Source organism: Ylistrum balloti, unplaced genomic scaffold (genome assembly GCF_031769215.1).
Source record: "Ylistrum balloti isolate Yb309-2 unplaced genomic scaffold, AGI_CSIRO_Ybal_v1 Utg370142, whole genome shotgun sequence".
In the NCBI taxonomy this organism is placed as follows: domain Eukaryota; kingdom Metazoa; phylum Mollusca; class Bivalvia; order Pectinida; family Pectinidae; genus Ylistrum; species Ylistrum balloti.
In genome coordinates, this window is record NW_026782148.1 from 242,228 (window position 1) to 261,368 (window position 19,141).

Sequence of the window (19,141 nt, forward strand, 5' to 3'; positions counted from 1 at the left end):
GAAACTAATATTGAATATTTCCATTCCATTTTATCCATCCTGATGTTTTAAATTTTCACCTGAGATAATACCATACATATACTGAAAATTTATTTAATAAAAATAACAGGATATGGTTCTAGTTAACAAAAGAATTTTAATTGTGCAAAATATTTACAAACACTTATCTCTGGAACAGGTAAATCAATAATATTAGTTCAATATACATAGAGGGATAGGGTACCTCACAGTACATACACACTGTTCTTTCTCTGGCTACCTTTGACCCATTGTGTGATGGAAATTGAGGGAAATACCAGGAACAAAGTGTGGATTAATTATTTTTGTACTGTATGGTGTTAAATGTTAACCTAGTCATGGTGTTGAGTGACTGGGCATCCGTACTTGGCTTCAAGTTTGATTTTATAATCTATGTCTTTGCATGTCATTGCATCAAATTAACATGTATGTGTTGATCCAATGGAATCTAGTTGCTTTAATAAATTCAGCTTTCAGAAAGTCCTGATGTTGTTGACTAAAATGGATTTGTCATGCATAATAATTGAAAATTACAGACCTCAATTTGTTACTATTTCGCAAAATATTTATGAGGAAGAAAATATCATCTGTCTGTTAAGGGGTTTTCGAACACACCTAAAACTGAATAAATTCTAACATTTGATGTATAGGATACTACATACAATTTATCTCATTAAGGAGGTTAAAGGTCTTAATAGTAAAATAAAATAAATTTCTGATTTAAATACAATTGAACTAGCTTTTTGAAGTAGAATTATGCTAACTTAATATTTTCAATAACTTTAGATTTTCCAGTAAGATCTCTCAGTGGTAGTAATAAACTTTAGAAAAATTGTGATAATACTAACCAAATCACATTTCATATTGTAAGCTTTTAATGTATTAGTGAAAATTAAAATGAATGTTGTAAGATTTTAAATTATTGTCTTGGTCCTGTTTTGGCCAATAATAATTTATATAAATTTCATGTTTTCCTGACCTAAATATTTTTCTTTTGGTCAGCAAATAATTTGCCATACTACATATTATATACATTAAATGTATACACCTCTGTTTGAGAATTGTAGCATTAAGATTACACGAGAGCAATAATGCATACATTTTTTTATGTGTTTTAAGTAGTCCTGATCTGATAATTAGTGATTAACTCTGAATAATTTGCTGTTGGTTTTACACTGCTCAGGGTGTTAATTTGTATTGAGATACATTTTGTTAAACGATGTTTGTTAAACTTGTCAGATAATTTTTTGTTTATGTCAATAAATTATTTATATTGATCATTAGATTGGTATAGATCATTTAGAATCTGTTTATAGCATTAATTGAATGACTACAAAAGAATGTGTATATACACCTTGAGATTACATGTTTTGGGACTGCCTTACATTCCTGTAAATAGAATGCCATGAACCATATCACATAATTGAAGTTACCATCTTTTGGAGTACCTAGATATGTCATACTGTGTGTACACTGTTTGTTTAAAGAGTTCTGCATATATTTGTTCATTCTGATATATAGGTAGTTGACTTGACTTAGGCTAAACTAAAGAAATGTTGTGTTTATGTTTCATCTCTCAAATTTTGATGAAATACATATACAGATATTATTCCTGTTATATGAATCAAGATTTCAATATTATAAAAACAACCCAACCAGCCAAACAACAGCAAAGGTACATGTAATATTAAAAAGTAGGATATCGAAAGCAAAGATATTTTGTACTGTAGGTATTTAAAGTACATCTGTTTTATATTTATTATGCGCCAGCAGGTAAATTTTGCAAAAAAATGCTCACTGAACTAACTACTATTTCCACTAGACCAGGCATAAAATCTGTACACTCTTGGTGTTGGGCTGCTGAATTGAACCTGTTATATTGGTGATGTTGTGAAAGAAAATGTTACTAAAATGAGTTAAACTTGTGAGTTTAACTTAGTAGGCTCTCTGAATACATTTTGTATCATCAACTGAAAATCAAATTTTTCTGAAATTCTGGAGGTGATCTTTGTTTACAATAGATTTTTTTACCAAAACAGTCAAGTATAGCAGTGCACAAGGTCTGCAATTTCTGGAATAGATTTGGAAAGAAACGAGGAGCAGAAATTTCAATTTGTACACAATTAACTGTCACAGATGTTTTGTAAGCTTCGCATGTATTTTCATTAATTGCAGAGTAACCATATGTCAGAAATTTTGACATCGGCTTAATGGATTCATGGTTCCAAAGTATCTCTCTAGAATAAAATCTATTATCTTTTATCAAAAATAAAATTTTCTATGAAAGATAGTGAGTTCATATTTGAAAGTTTGCGTGTTCATTGATTATTTCTTTTTAATTCTATTCAAATAATTTTGTAAGACCAGAAAATTTGATATGATTATACTCATAATAAGGTATTACAAAATGTACCTGAATTTAAAAAATGCCATTAGGATTTTAATCAGCTAGATATGTGAAAAGTTTACCAGTCCATTTAATTTTTGCTATTATGTAGTAAATATTTCATTATCAATAAAATCTGTACATCCTCATTGTGACAGGCAGAGGCCAGTAAAATATTGATTTAAATTACTCCTAATTATGTAAATTACATGTCTTTAAAGCCGTTTTTTTTTACATCACATATTCAACAGTAGTCCATCATAGCTAAAAATAACACCATTGGAATTTGTCCTGTTTAGTCTTTTCTATTAGAATTTCTCATGAATGTTGTCAGCTCTGTAATTGAGAATTTTGGATTGGTTTGTTATCAAAGTGTGATAATTATGTTATTATAAGAATCTTTTAGACATCAGATTATAAAGTCTACTATATGTTATGGAAGGGTATGGAGTAGAAAGAGTTTTATGAACAGTTAGTACATACAAGCAATGTAACATTAATTATTCTAATCTATTTATTTAGGACCACACTAAGGCTTCCTTTCCAGTTGTGTATTATTATTTTTTCCAATGCAGTCTACAAAATTCCCAAAATCTTGATATTTGTTTTTAAGTAAAATCATGAATTACAGTGATTTGATAATTTTTGCAGCACAAAAATTTCCAATAGATTGACATATTTTTTTTATTTATTCTGTTTATCTTAAAATACCTCACCTGGTATTTTTCAAAGTGTTCATAGTTAATGGAAAAATATTGAACTGTTCTGGCAAACTATGAGCAGCACAGGCCACACAAGATTTGATGTAATACAGGTTGTATAGATTCAGTACTTCAGTTGTTTTCTGTGTGGCTCTGAAGTAAACTTATAGGTGAGGTTATTTATGTAAAATTTCAGCCCTGAACTCCAAAGTTTTCTTTCTGGAACTAATTCTTTAGTGATAGTGATTGTGTAATGATTGGAAATATTCAGAGTATCATTTTAGAATCTTAACTAGTAGATAGATGCTGAGCTAGCTGGCCTGACTTGCTGTGATTTTATGTCTGTTTGACTGTTGACAATACAACACCACTTAACACTGTTAAACTTTAAACCACCTCCTGCTGTAAAATTGGTGCTACATTTAAAAGCCTTGTCATCTTGTGTGAAGAAAAATTCTTCATATACCAAAAAGAAGAGAGAGGAAAACACAAATTTTTCACCTTCCTACTTTCAGAAAATGTGAGAACAGTGTAACAGAGGTTGATTCAAAGTTTAACATTTTCATGTGTTGCTAATATTGCACCTGCTTGGTCATTAATCCCAGATATAAAGACTAAAAAGGTTACCTGAACATATATTTACCACTGAATTGGACTTTTATGATATTTATCCATAAAATATAACCTACAAATTAACATAATGTACATGTATATGTCTTTTCAAGATATTTTAACTGCCATTTAGACAGTTCTTTCTACGGTCCTGAGTGTTTATGAAAATCGTCTCTGGTTTAAAAGTTTAAAAGTAATCAAATTATTACGAATATAAAAATCAGATGTAGGAATACATACTTCTGAAATGTTGAAGACAGGCTGTCAGTTTGCTGTAGTTTCAACAAGAATGTTTCTCTGAAGATGAATCATCTGTGTCACCTGCCAAGTTTTACGGTTTTTATTACATTGATATGATCTGTATATTTGTTTATAGATTATGTCTTGTCAATCATGCAAACTGCTAACTGCACATGCTCTTAATGCAGGTTCCCTTTAAGGTTCCCTATTTGTCTTCCATGTTGTCGTAAGTGGTTCTTTTGCTGCAATATCTTAGACATATCTAAAGGTGCCCACTTTTGTATTGTATAAACAGATCAATAATTATGAACTTAATTAGGAAACTGAGTTATTGCCTTACAGTCAAAGCGATTATTTTTTAATTAACATTTAACACAATTACATTACCTTTTGGTAATCTGTGTGCTATGGAAAATTCTGTTGCAGACCTATTTACTCTGTTATGCAAAAAAAGCCCCCCCCCCCCCAAAAAACAAAAACAAGCACAATTTAATGCCATTTTCCTATTTTTTCAATGATTTTAAAGCTTTTAGATATCTAATGATGCAGATTTGATTTTTTAAGAGTATACAAGATAAAAGACAAAAGACACACAAGTAAATAGCAACTTTAAATACAAATTTAGAGTAAGATACAGTAGAACTAAATATGATTTAACTGCATCATACATCCATTTCATCTTTCTAGGACATGCCAGTGATGCTAAGGGCTGATATTGTTGAAACCTAAGAGGGTACTTGGGAAGAATCAAACTGGTTGAAATAAATGTCGAAAACCAGGTAGAAACAGGCACTCACAAACTCCATATTTCAGTAATTTTCATAATTTTCAATATTTTATTTCAAAAGAAGTGCATGTATACTGACACAAATTATTTGAACATCATATGTATGTTACAACATACCGAGTGGCCTAAAGGTCCATCAGCATTGTCTAAATATAGTTCTAAAAAAGAAACAGCATACAGAACAACAAAGGTACTTTTGAAGTTAAGATTTGAAAAAAGGGTATTTTTATGTGAATGCTGACTGGCTTACATTGCTATAGAACTTAATGATTGGTTAACCTTACCAGGTGTCTATTTAGATGTATTTATACTACCAAAGTACCGACCATAATTGTCATCTATTTACACTTGGTATAGACTTGATTGTTGTAAATTGTTACTTGTTATGTAGGTAACTGTAGGTAATGATAATTTGTAATGATGAATGTATTACCAAAACAAAGACATACAATTTATAAAAGTTATCATCATGGTAGGAGGTATAATTTCACGGCAGCACAATTTCAGTGTAATGATTAAGCCTTTAAAAAATGTTCCCGCAGTTGAAATGAAAATAACAATTTATTTGTATAAATATTTAAAACTATTTGCTGTAGCTTTAATTCTTGATAAATATAAAGGTGTTATCAAGGTAGACCTTAGATAGTCAGGATGATAAATTATCTATTGATCTGATGTACACATGATAGAGTATGGTGTCGGCTTCTGGATGCTTTGCATACATGATGGTCCTCTCTGTACAAAGTCAAGTACACATTGACACACCAGGGATCTTAGGATGATAGATGACTGCCACATCTTAATATTCAAAACACCGTCATAAAAAAGGTTTTGACACCAATATTCAATACAGAAATATTTGAACAGGGGGTGATTGAGGATCAGAAGGTTTAGTTATAACCCAAATCATGTATGCTGTTGTGTGTCGTCTTATATTACATTATATAGCTTGAGACAAGCTTTATGGTTTACATACAGAGAAGAAGTGATAAATCTACAATGGAGCCGTGAGTCTTGTACTCAAAGAATTTTGATGAGACCAATAGAATTTCTGGAAATACTTAAATTCCAAATTGTGGGGGCCATTGTTTAGCAGTAAAGTTAAATACTCTGGTAGACTTTCAAAATAACACAGTCTGACATAAATAGTCAAAGTCTTTTAAGAACCCCTAATTTTTAAAATTTTTTTTTGCAAAGACTGTCAATATTCTTTCCATGACAGTGTTTTGTCTAACAGAACACCAAGAAGTTTGGCACAATCAACAGTTTCATTGACTTTTCCATCAAAGTTCAAACATAGATTTCTACATTTTGCAAGTTTTTGCACAGAACCAATCATCATACAGTAGGTTTAGTTGAGATTGAGACTGAATTTGTCATTCTCCATCCATTTGTATGTACATTCTAAGTCTTCGTACAATTTTTGTACCAGTACCTCAACTGTTTTACCTTTAACATATTAACATATTGCGATGTATCATCTGCGAACATGGTAACAGAAAAGTTTTTCAAACACTTTGGATAATCGTTTATGTACAATATAAAGAACAGAGGCCCAAGAATTGAGCCCTGTGGAACAACAATATTAATAGGCTGGAACTCAGAGAGTACACCCTTATAGCTGACAGCTTGATATCTGTCAAATAGATATGACTGAAAAAAGTGTAAGGCTGATTGGGATACACCATGAGACTTAAGTTTGTGTAAAAGTACACTGTGATTCACTGTATCAAATGACTTACATAGGTTAATGAAAAGAACACCAGTGAGATAACCTGGATCTAAATTTTTAACCCATTTGTCTTAAGACATACATTTAAACATCAATACCAGCTTCATTACACAGATGGCACTTGAAACAACTTCCTGTTTCCCTCAGTCTTCATGATGGTAAAGCTTTCAGACAAATAGTAATTGTAATTTTACAGAGTAAACATGATTTCTTATTTGTTTTTGGAGGGTGTACACATGGTGTCCAGTTAAGTCTGAGATATTTGTTATGGAGGGACATTACACCTTGTATCCTGTAAGGCCTGGAATATTTGTTTTGGGAGGGAGAACACCTTGTATCCTGTTAGGTCTAGAATATTTGTTTTGGGAGGGAGAACACCTTGTATCCTGTTAGGTCTAGAATATTTGTGTTGGGAGGGAGAACACCTTGTATCCTGTTAGGTCTAGAATATTTGTTTTGGGAGGGAGAAAAACCTTGTATCCTGTTAGGTCTGGAATATTTATTTGGGAGGGAGAACACCTTGTATCCTGTTAGGTCTAGAATATTTGTTTTGGGAGGGAGTACACCTTGTATCCTGTTAGGTCTGGATTATTTGTTTTGGGAGGGAGAAAAACCTTGTATCCTGTTAGGTCTGGAATATTTGTTTTGGGAGGGAGTACACCTTGTATCCTGTTAGGTCTGGAATATTTGTTTTACACCTTGTATCCTGTTAGGTCTGGAATATTTGTTTTGGGAGGGAGAACACCTTGTATCCTGTTAGGTCTGGAATATTTGTTTTGGGAGGGAGAACACCTTGTATCCTGTTAGGTCTAGAATATTTGTTTTGGGAGGGAGTACACCTTGTATCCTGTTAGGTCTGGAATATTTGTTTTGGGAGGGAGTACACCTTGTATCCTGTTAGGTCTAGAATATTTGTTTTGGGAGGGAGTACACCTTGTATCCTGTTAGGTCTGGAATATTTGTTTTGGGAGGGAGTACACCTTGTATCCTGTTAGGTCTGGAATATTTGTTTTGGGAGGGAGAACACCTTGTATCTTGTAAGGCCTGGAATATTTGTTTCGGGAGGGAGAACACCTTGTATCCTGTAAGGTCTGGAATATTTGTTTTGGGAGGGAGAACACCTTGTATCCTGTTAGGTATGCGATATTTGTTTTGGGAGGGAGTACACCTTGTATCCTGTTAGGTCTGGAATATTTGTTTTGGGAGGGAGAACACCTTGTATCCTGTAAGGTCTGGAATATTTGTTTTGGGAGGGAGAACACCTTGTATCCTGTAAGGTCTGGAATATTTGTTTTGGGAGGGAGTACACCTTGTATCCTGTTAGGTCTGGAATATTTGTTTTGGGAGGGAGAACACCTTGTATCCTGTTAGGTCTAGAATATTTGTTTTGGGAGGGAGAACACCTTGTATCCTGTAAGGTCTGGAATATTTGTTTTGGGAGGGAGAACACCTTGTATCCTGTAAGGTCTGGAATATTTGTTTTGGGAGGGAATACACCTTGTATCCTGTTAGGTCTGGGATATTGTTTTGGGAGGGAGAACACCTTGTATCCTGTTAGGTCTAGAATATTTGTTTTGGGAGGGAGAACACCTTGTATCCTGTTAGGTCTAGAATATTTGTTTCGGAAGGGAGAACACCTTGTATCCTGTAAGGTCTGGAATATTTGTTTCGGGAGGGAGAACACCTTGTATCCTGTTAGGTCTGGAATATTTGTTTTGGGAGGGAGTACACCTTGTATCCTGTTAGGTCTGGAATATTTGTTTTGGGAGGGAGAACACCTTGTATCCTGTAAGGTCTGGAATATTTGTTTTGGGAGGGAGAACACCTTGTATCCTGTAAGGTCTGGAATATTTGTTTTGGGAGGGAGAACACCTTGTATCCTGTTAGGTATGCGATATTTGTTTTGGGAGGGAGTACACCTTGTATCCTGTTAGGTATGCGATATTTGTTTTGGGAGGGAGTACACCTTGTATCCTGTAAGGTCTGGAATATTTGTTTTGGGAGGGAATACACCTTGTATCCTGTAAGGTCTAGAATATTTGTTTTGGGAGGGAGAAAAACCTTGTATCCTGTTAGGTCTGGAATATTTGTTTTGGATCCTGTTTGATATTTGTTTTGGGAGGGAGTACACCTTGTATCCTGTTAGGTCTGGAATATTTGTTTTGGGAGGGAGAACACCTTGTATCCTGTAAGGTCTGGAATATTTGTTTTGGGAGGGAGAACACCTTGTATCCTGTAAGGTCTGGAATATTTGTTTTGGGAGGTATCCCTGGAATATTTGTTTTGGGAGGGAGAACACCTTGTATCCTGTTAGGTCTAGAATATTTGTTTTATGAGGGAGAACACCTTGTATCCTGTTAGGCCTGGAATATTTGTTTTGGGAGGGAGAACACCTTGTATCCTGTAAGGTCTGGAATATTTGTTTTGGGAGGGAGAACACCTTGGTAAGGTCTGGAATATTTGTGTATCCTGTTAGGTCTGGAATATTTGTTTTGGGAGGGAGAACACCTTGTATCCTGTTAGGTCAGGGATATTTGTTTTGGGAGGGAATACACCTTGTATCCTGTTAGGTCTAGAATATTTGTTTTATGAGGGAGAACACCTTGTATCCTGTAAGGCCTGGAATATTTGTTTTGGGAGGGAGTACACCTTGTATCCTGTTAGGTCTGGATTATTTGTTTTGGGAGGGAGAAAAACCTTGTATCCTGTTAGGTCTGGAATATTTGTTTTGGGAGGGAGAACACCTTGTATCCTGTTAGGTCTGGGATATTGTTTTGGGAGGGAGAACACCTTGTATCCTGTTAGGTCTGGAATATTTGTTTTGGGAGGGAGAACACCTTGTATCCTGTTAGGTCTAGAATATTTGTTTCGGGAGTGAGAACACCTTGTATCCTGTTAGGTCTGGAATATTTGTTTCGGGAGTGAGAACACCTTGTATCCTGTTAGGTCTGGAATATTTGTTGTACACACCTACTCTAGGTTGATATGTATTGATAGATTTAAGTTCAGAAATGGCCATCTGCCAAATCTGCATGAAATTCCTTGGAATACAAAGAGAAAATGACTTGGCGTGAATGATATACCTGGAGGAGCTTGTAGGTGTAGCTGGGTCAGCACGGGCCGATAGGTATAATGTTTAAACTTTACATAGCCTCCAAACTGCTCACAACTGTAGGTGTACAATAATATCCTTAGATGGACATGATATATATATACAGAAGAACTGGTTATGATTTTGAATGTTTTCCATTAACATTTCATAACTCATGCTGCTTTATGTACTGTTAATTTTGTACATGTACTTACTACTTTGTTAAGGCACTGGTATTTTCTGTTTTGTGTTTACAGTCGTTGAAAAAATATTGACAAATAGTACTGTTAGGTTGTGTTGTTTATCTTGTTATTCAAAACAGATTTCACAGTTACTGACATAGATATATTATAACCAAGCAATATAGAAATGATTTTTACTGTCATTTGTACAATGGACACTGTTTTCATTTTTTGTTTAGGTTTTTGAATAGAACATGTTCCATAAATGCAAAGTTTGAAGCATTAAAATTGAATTAGCCTTTCATTCGTTAATTTTTCTGTAAAATAATATCATCCAGCATTGTAAAAGAAAATATATCTATTAATTCTGTAACACTGAAGTGGTTTTTTCCAAAGAAGATGGTCAACTTAGGTCTGAATGATGAATTAAATCATCGCTACATTTGAATTACAGAGGCATGGATTAATATTTGTTGGGGAAACTTTTGCATACAAAAGGTTTTAGGATAGGAGGTTTAACAGAATTCACAAATTGACATAGGGAGTCACAGGGTCTTTGATCAACTACACTTTTGATATTTAAAAGACAGCATATTATAGGCACTCATGTTTAAATATATCGGTACATTTTGGGCATTTTATTCTTTGGGAATTCTACCCAAAATGCTGATAGTAATAACATATTCTTTTATGAAGTATGTTTCAGCTTCTCTCATACCAATGAGTATTTACCAAACATATTCATCTTCTCTCACATCATTGAGTATCTCGCTTGTTGTTGAATATTCTGTTTCTCATACAGTTTTTCCAGTGTCGCTGTTGAGCCATGGCTTGGCAATGACTCCAGTTAGACAGTCTTGAATCACCTCCTTGAGTAAAGATTTCTCTGTAAAACCCTCAAGCTATGGAAAGAATGATTTAATACAAGTACAGATGCTTATATAGATTTGTATTCAGGTTCCTTGAAAGAGAAATAGAAACTAGAATGCTCCAAATATTATTATAATTATGGTTTACAGTCAGCAGGTAATTAAATAAATTACTAGAAAGCATTAAATCGTAAATCCATCTATATATCAAAGTCCACAAACTGTCAATAGATTCATGGTGCTACTTAATGTACGTTAACTGAATTGGCTAACAAAAGGCGATAATTTTCTACCACAGGAACTAGTTTTCATGCTGGGCACAATAGTTATTGATATTTTTAGATACCAGGAATGGTCCAGCCACTTGTAAAGACCCGAGAAAGTCAATCTGGAGGCAAATATTTTGTGTATAGGACAACAGTCTTGAAATTCCTTGTTGGATTTTTCTTTCAAAAGAAAAACAAATTAACATTTTTTATCTGTATATTTTCATGTCCTATATTGCATTTGTAAAATGTGAATGTTTTTGGTAGAATGAAGCAATGTTTTAGTGTCGCTGTGTGGTGTGTGTATGACTGGTAAATTATTCATCCATGAAGTGAAACATTACATTTATGGCATGCTGAAGGAGGAGAAGGGAAGTGACAAAATGAACCTAGTTGATCTGGAGTTTCAGTGGAAAATCATCACGTATAGTCACTCACCTGCTTGTGTTGTAGTCAGCATTTGGTTGTATGGTCGACATGCATAGAAACTACATGCTCATTTTAAGTATTTTGATGGGGCATGTAGAGTGGAGGAATGCAAATTTTAATTAGATGAATTCTGAGGGACTGTATCGGAAGGGAAACAAAGTAAGGAAGTTCCTGTCTATTATCCCCTGGCAATGAATGTCAGGGAGAAATATATATTTATATACTTGTACCAAGGAATTAATATTTGCAACATACATGTCATTGTAGGCTAGGGAACGTCAATGTCCACCATGAGGAAATCTACACCAAAGGGAGGTCACTCCAACCTTCCCGTCCCTAAGCCTTCAACAGGGACACCCGGCAACAGTAAGTCACTACTCAGGGGAAGTAACTTTGCCCACTCTGCAGAGGACATCCCCCGTCGGGTACAATACAGCCTGAGGAACAACACACCATCACCAACACGCCGGACAGGTTCCCCGGGCAATGAAGGGCGTAGTCGGCTAGCTGTGCCAGTTAGAGATCACAGTGAGTTGTGTTCTTTCTATATGCTTTCTTTTTATATGTGGTGATCATGTTTAAATATGGATGAAATATTTTTGGGAGAGATCTTTGTTTTGTTTTTTCTTATTTTTCCTCTAGCAACTTATTTGAATATGTTGTGTATACATATCTTTACTATCACTTCCATTACGCAGAAAATCTATTTTCACAATGGACAAATTGGCTACCAGGTAAATGGAATTACCTTGGTGATATTCATAAAGAAAATTTTCTAGTGTGGTTGTTATTTAAGCAGCCTGGTATATGAAAATTACAATTTTTTAAAAAGCTTTTTAGAAATGTGTAAAAGTTCTTTTATTCACAGTAATTACAATAACTGTGTTACTTATTTACGATATTTACTGACAGGTACTTAAAGCAGTCAAGAACTCTTTGTAGTGATCTTGTAGTGATCTTGTACCATAATTTACAGGCACTTTAAACATGTTTGATGCTACAGATTGCTCATTTTCCTTGTTAGTAGAAAGCTCACCACAAATCAATTGCCACATTTATGGTATACAATTTACGGTCTTTTAACTGAAAAAACAACAAACTTTCACATCTATCTTGTTTTATCCCTTTTTTACCCAAGAGGGTGCATTCAAAATCAGCTCTTGGAAAATGCAAGGACAAACTGCAGCAACATGTTGATTTATTTTAATAGAAATACGCTGTTCATAATGATAGAATGTGCAGTGTACCAAATTCAGGGGCTGCAATCCTGTAATTACAGAGTTAGTGCCCTTTGTAAAAATTTTGTGTCCAGTAAATTTGTTTTTCGGGAGCATTCATCAGTTCCATTGATACACTTGTATAATCCTCTTGAAATAAAAATAGGTTTAATTTGCAGCATCTGAAATTTGTGATGTGTGCTTAACTTTATTGGAAAGTTCTGACTTGAATCTAGGTCCAATTTCATTACTAATACAATGTGATGAATATTGTTATGTTACTTATACACAGATAGTCTTTCACTTTCTGGAAGGTATGGTACAATATTTGGTGTGTATACTTAAATAGCCAGCAATGTGTTGTGTGTTCAGATTGCATGGGTCAGAAATATGAGCACATTTTGACTTTTTGAGTGTGACAAAACTTCTTGAATTGGTTGTAGACCAAAATGCTAGATTGTGTATTTATTAATAAAATATGAAAACATCAAGCTAGTGGAGGCACAGATATATATATGTTAATTAAATATCCAAATTAATGTTTATCAGATTAGGATAAAAATGGGTAACTGACTTTAACAGTTTGTATCCTAGTATGAAGCCTAGGGGTATATTTTAAAGGAATTTTAAACAGATTTATCACCAAAATAAAAACAGGATTATTACCTAGTCCTTATTATTCAAGATCTAGGCTGTCTGACTAGGTTTTTATTTAAATTTACGAGAAAGGATACAGTTGCAAGGAAGTTTTATTATGGAAACATGCTTTGATTTTTCAAAAAGAAGATTTTTACTGGTAACATTTAGCTGGTAACATTAAATTTGATCCTGACTTTTAGGTCCAATGTCTGGGGTGCGGTACATCACAGAAGATCTTGTCAGGAAACTAGCCAAGGAAGAAAACCTGGAAATGATCACCGTTCTCAACCTCACATTGTCCAAGGAAAACGGCAAGAAAATAAAGGTTTGTTGTATTACTTGTGGAATTATTTGTGTCACTGCACCTTTATAGATGGCAATGTGATAATTTGTTTTTTATCATTGGAATAGAGTATACTAGGTGTGCATACACATGTACGAGTAGTGTGTTGTAGAAAGTATATTGACATCTACCTAGCTGAGAACCCTGGTGGTCGTTGAATCACAAATTTTAATTGCCTCTTCAATTTCATTGTTCACTGAGTTAGAAATTGGATAACTGAACTACAGAGAAAGGCGATCTGTAAACTACTTTCATTAAACCCAGCACCCAAACATGCATACCAATATCATTAACTAGTTAAAACTGTGATATAACTGCCCCTAACACAGGGAAGGACATGTTTAAAAACCACTTCTTTATCTAACTCAATATAGTATTAAAAGATTGTTAAAAAAAATGCTTAATCTCATTTATTGTATTTTTAAACAATTACTTTTTGCTGTAGTTGTGTTAAACTGACTATACTGTATTAATATTTCATGATTGGTTTCACAAAGACTTGTTCTGAAAATATTAGCATCAGGTCCCGCTGTGATATACATCACATCACAGCAGTAAATATCTGATTCAATGGTTAGCGTTTAACTAAGTTGAATGTTATGCTACAATATATATTGAAATGTCATTCATCGATGGGAAGGTATTGTGAACAAATACTTTCACATGAAAAAGTGTCATTAATTGCTGAAAAGGTATTGTAAACATGAAGATTTAATGTTTAAAGTGTCAGCTCAGGTGATCCTACAGTCACTAATTGATTTCCACAGGTAACAAATTGATCTGACTTGCTAAAAAGAAATCCTGTTAAGCTATTTGGAATCTGTAGACGATCGATGATAAATACAGATAGATTGGGATGTAATATTGGAAGTGGTTTTTTAGATCCAAATCTTCTTCTTAAATGCAAAGTTGATATGTATATGGATGTATTCTGTGCATTTTTAGCTAAATTTCAATGCAAGTTGTACAACATATGGTAAATACTTGTTTTTTAGACCTATTTAACAGCTAGATTTTTCTTTTTCACATGTTAGTAAACAATACAATACAGTAATATTCACATTTACTTGGCAATGTCAAAATATAAACTAACCAGAAAGGATTTATGTTACAATAAATGCCATCCAGTGTTAGATCATTACAACATCATCATTGTAGGCATGGGAAGCTGTCTACAAAATGACTGTTTCTCCAGATGCGTCATGCTGTTGATAATGAATGTTTATTTTAGTCTAAGTCATGTCAGCAACATGTAGGGAATGTAAATAAAAGCATTTGACTGTCATGGTATGGTATTTATGGTGTTATTGCAGGCAAACATACCATTATTTCACTTCTGTGCAAATTGATGTTTGCTTGGAAATCTTGTCATTTATATAACACAAATAAAGCCATGTCATGACTTTTAAATACTTTAATATTTTCTTTTTCTAATATAAATTACAACTGTCTTATGTCACCTGAAAAGTTGACATCAAGGGGGTCATCCTGTGAGTTGTGTGAATAATGTGTTTTCTCTGTCAATCAAACCTTATACACAGTTCTTCTTTACTGAAAGTGCATGCTTGGAATTGCCTTCCCTGTCTGAGGATTGGGTTCAAGATGACTTAATGTACATAGAAAAGTTATTGCTGTGCAATTTTAGCTCCTTAAGCCCATAAAACTTGAACTTTACTTACTACTGTGCATTTACTGCCTCACAAAAGTACTAACTTAGAATGTCTCTAGGTATTTCTTAAATACATTTATAACTTGTGAGTGACAGAATAGTACCAAAACGATAGTGATTGTACAAGCCATATCTACCCAATAGCAGTCTTGTCCAACGTCTTTAAAAGTCATGTTTAAACAAGTATTTAGTGTGGTTTGTTTTTTCATGATTATTTAAAAAGGTACATCTTGTTTTAAAAGTTGCAGTAAAGTGGCTGTTTTTTTCTTCAGTAGTAAATGATATTTAATCTTCTTTTGTTCTGTCACATTCACAGAAGCTTACACGAAGTTTTAATGAATAGCAGTATGTTGATGTGTTTTAACATTGTTGTCTTATACAACAGCTGTAAAACCTGATCTCACCAGTTTTCTGCAAAATTCAGTTCCCAGGTAGCCTGGCTATGTTAAAACCAGTCTGCACAGCGTCTTCCTTGCTTGAGTAACTGTTAACATTACTCCTTTGTTGTTGCCCTCTGTCTCCATGAAAATGTAACCATCAGGTGAACTGGGCACTTTGAATAATTGATATCATAATTAGTGTGGTATAGTTATCGTACAAAAATCCAATTTGAAAAAGACTGTACTTGGTGTTCATGTAATAATTGCTCAAAATATTCTTCTTGTAAATTTTGCTAGATCTCTCAGGTTTTTCGTAATCTACATATTTTTCTGAAGTTTCTGTCAACAATTTAGCAACAGCTTATAGTACGGAGGCAAATCTTTGATGAGCTGTTAGTTTTCAGGTGATATATGGTTATATCAATATTGGTTGATTTATGGTTTTTCTAAGAGTCCCTGTACCAGCCTTTTTATTAAATGTTCAGAGGCCTGATATCCAAGATTAAGAAAACTTGTTGTATTCCTGAAACAGGACCTTATCATATTTTTATGCCTAAATGTTTTATCTGATACTTTGACCAAAGTCAAAAGTTACATTTCAGATTGTTTTGCCCTTGCCTAGAATGTTGGTTATTGATGAAAATGAAATTCGAAGTATGATTTAGACTGTCATTTTAGAGTCCAGGAAACTGAAACTCAGATCTAGGATTGGTCTGTCATACATGTCACCTCAATCAAAGCTCTCATTTTTAGATATGTACCAGTTCAGTTTCAATGAAAGCTGTTTTTAAGTTTTCAGAAAGATGGATATTTTATCAAAACTCTATTCAGGGTGTTAGAGAGAAAGATATCTCATGTTGTGTTCAGGATATCAGATTATTGTTTGTAATAACTCCTTATTCAGTAATGTGTGATAAGGTGGCTTGCTTTTCTCTGAAAAGTGACACAATTTGATAATGGTACTTGCCCCTTTCCTGTATCCAATCATTCAAGCAAAGTAAATGATAAAACACCATATATTACAGGTAAATATTTCCTCCACACACTCCTATTAAATGTCGCTCGGTAATTTGACTGGTAGGGATTTGATCTTCAGACTGGCCCACTTTACATTTTTTGTTTTCATATGAATAACTTGGAAATTTCTCAATGATGTATTTGACCTTAGGTTTGGTATTTTCAACAACAAATTCAACCCTACTTTCAGTGTTGCATCAACATGTATTGTGATCCAGGTAGTAAAATTTGCATAATTAAATTATTTACTGTGTATCTAGCTCTTTCAGTGTCCACTTATCTCGTCATGTTTTCCGGGCAGTGGCCCAAGCTCCCAGTGAAACTTGAGTGCAATATTAGATTTTTTAGGAGGCTTGAAAACTATGATAAACATATCTCGGACAAGTAGGCTTATCTAGTTTCTGAAGTCTAGCCAGGTGCTCTAGAGTCCAATCCAAGTATTGTTAGTAACAGAACTGATCTAAATGTTACATCCACAACAGAGATCAAGAGATTACTCAAGCCTTTACCGGTGACTGTAAATCTCAGCAATATAAAAACATATTTAGTTACAATGTGTAATATAACAGATTAATATTAAAATTGTGCATTCCAATGATGTGTAGCATTAATATCATACAGTTATAATCAGAAATCAAAGATGTGAAGAATTTTCTATTCTGTTTTTTTTACTTTTTGTAAATTTGTCAAAAGGAGAAAACCAATGTTTATGTTATAAGTTAATCACTAGAAAATGGATAACAGATTATATATTATTTTTCATCCATTGACTTCTTTTCTTTTATTTTTCTTTTCTTTTATTTTATGGAAAAAAAGAAATGAAATATTAAGAAATATTCAATAAAAAAAAAAAAATTCTCCATAAAATTCTGATTAATTCATGTGAAATTTGATATTACCGGTAGTACCTCAATACAGAATTGGTATTTACTATTTCTTCCATGATTAAACAGGCTTTTAATCATGTGCTCTCGTATGTATGATTTAATAATATATACTGGACAAGTTAATGAAGTGTACCTCGCATGCAAAATTGTGATAAAAATCTTTGGGATAACAGAAATACAAAAAGAATTTGGTCTCTCTGTTGTATAAATACATTCCAGCTATTGAGGAAATATTGTCAGCCCTGTCAGGTAGAGCTGGTATAAAACATAAATAATTAATGAGTTGATCAGTATTTATAGGTATTGTTGATCTGTGGACATACTAGCAGAATATTTGTTTGTAGGATCTGAAGTATTGTATGTCAGGATGGCCTATAGAAATACACAGATATTATTTATGTGATAGACTGTAGAATACACACAGGGCAGGTAATAGTACAATAAAAAATTTAAAATCTAGTTGCTTATAAAAATGTATCCCTAAGCTTTATCATTCTAGCAAACAAACTAAAACAAAGCGTGTTAAAGTTAAATAAGGTTTTTCTTGCATATGACAATAAACATTAAATTTAGGAAAACAATTACAATTTGTATACAGATGTTAATTGTGTGAAATATAGCTATACCTGCATAGAAAATATATATACTTATAATTATTCATAAATCAATTAACTGGTATTAAAGGGGTTTTAAGAATGATTATGTTATTAGATATTCTCCTGAAAATGTTTTTTTTCAAAATGGCTCTACTCTTTGCCTTTTTTAATTTTTTTTTTTATTTACATTTTTGATATTTTACAGGTAGAAAATTTTATGGAAAGGAATAATTATACTTTTAAAATGTATTGACACTGCAGGAAGAATCTTGATAAAATATTCCTTACTGTATTTCATACCTTTATGTAAAAAGGGAAATGGCATGAATACCTATCTATAGGTAGCTTTATGTATGGCTGTTGAAAATTTTAAATGGACGATGTTGTCATTTTGATATTTACCTGTAGAATGTTAAACGAACAGGTATTTCAATTTCATGATCAATACTATTCAGTCCAGTTTATATGGTCTTCTCAAGAGTTTTATAGCCAATTCAGCACATTTAAGATTTCTGTATAGGCTTCCTACCTTACTGGCTGATCTACAGAATATAGGTATATAGATAGAACTAACACAGCAAATGTATAACAGCGTTTGAATCAGAGTGCTATTTCATAATACTATAGCATCAATAGAGTTGAATAAGATGAAAGGGTACAAAGTATTTTCTAAGATTAAATAGAAAAGAGAAATTCTCTAGAATCAACATTTAATTAGCTGATGTATGTTTGGTTTTATTAGCTGTGTTTCTGGAGAATTAAACCCAGTAGTGCACATTAGCATCTTGAATAAGAATAAATGAAATTTATGAGTCAAGTTTCTAGGTTTCTGATCAGTATTTACTATTTCTGCCTTGAGCTGATGCTGAAACATGGTGACAACTGGCTCTAGCCGATAGCAGAATTTGACTGTTTTGAGATCTAGCTTCATGAGTTGCTACTTTCCGTGATTTGTTTGCCTTGTTCCCTTGTGAGGTTTTCATTAGTAAGAGATAGCGGTAAAACTCCTTCTGTTCCCACATAATGTCAAATGGAACGTGAAACAATTTGAGAACTGTATATATGTAATACACTATTATT

The 19,141-nt window shown here is 33.3% G+C and overlaps 1 protein-coding gene across 1 annotated transcript in view; it reads left to right on the forward strand.

Annotated features, from left to right (window-relative positions):
* The first annotated feature begins 11,594 nt into the window (after positions 1-11,594).
* Positions 11,595-19,141, forward strand: part of LOC132550721 (centriolin-like) — a 75,129-nt gene continuing 67,582 nt past the window's right edge. The window contains exons 1-2 of the mRNA XM_060214812.1: positions 11,595-11,841; positions 13,370-13,494. Of these exons, the coding sequence (XP_060070795.1) occupies positions 11,595-11,841; positions 13,370-13,494 (372 nt within the window). The remainder of the gene's footprint in view (positions 11,842-13,369; positions 13,495-19,141) is intronic.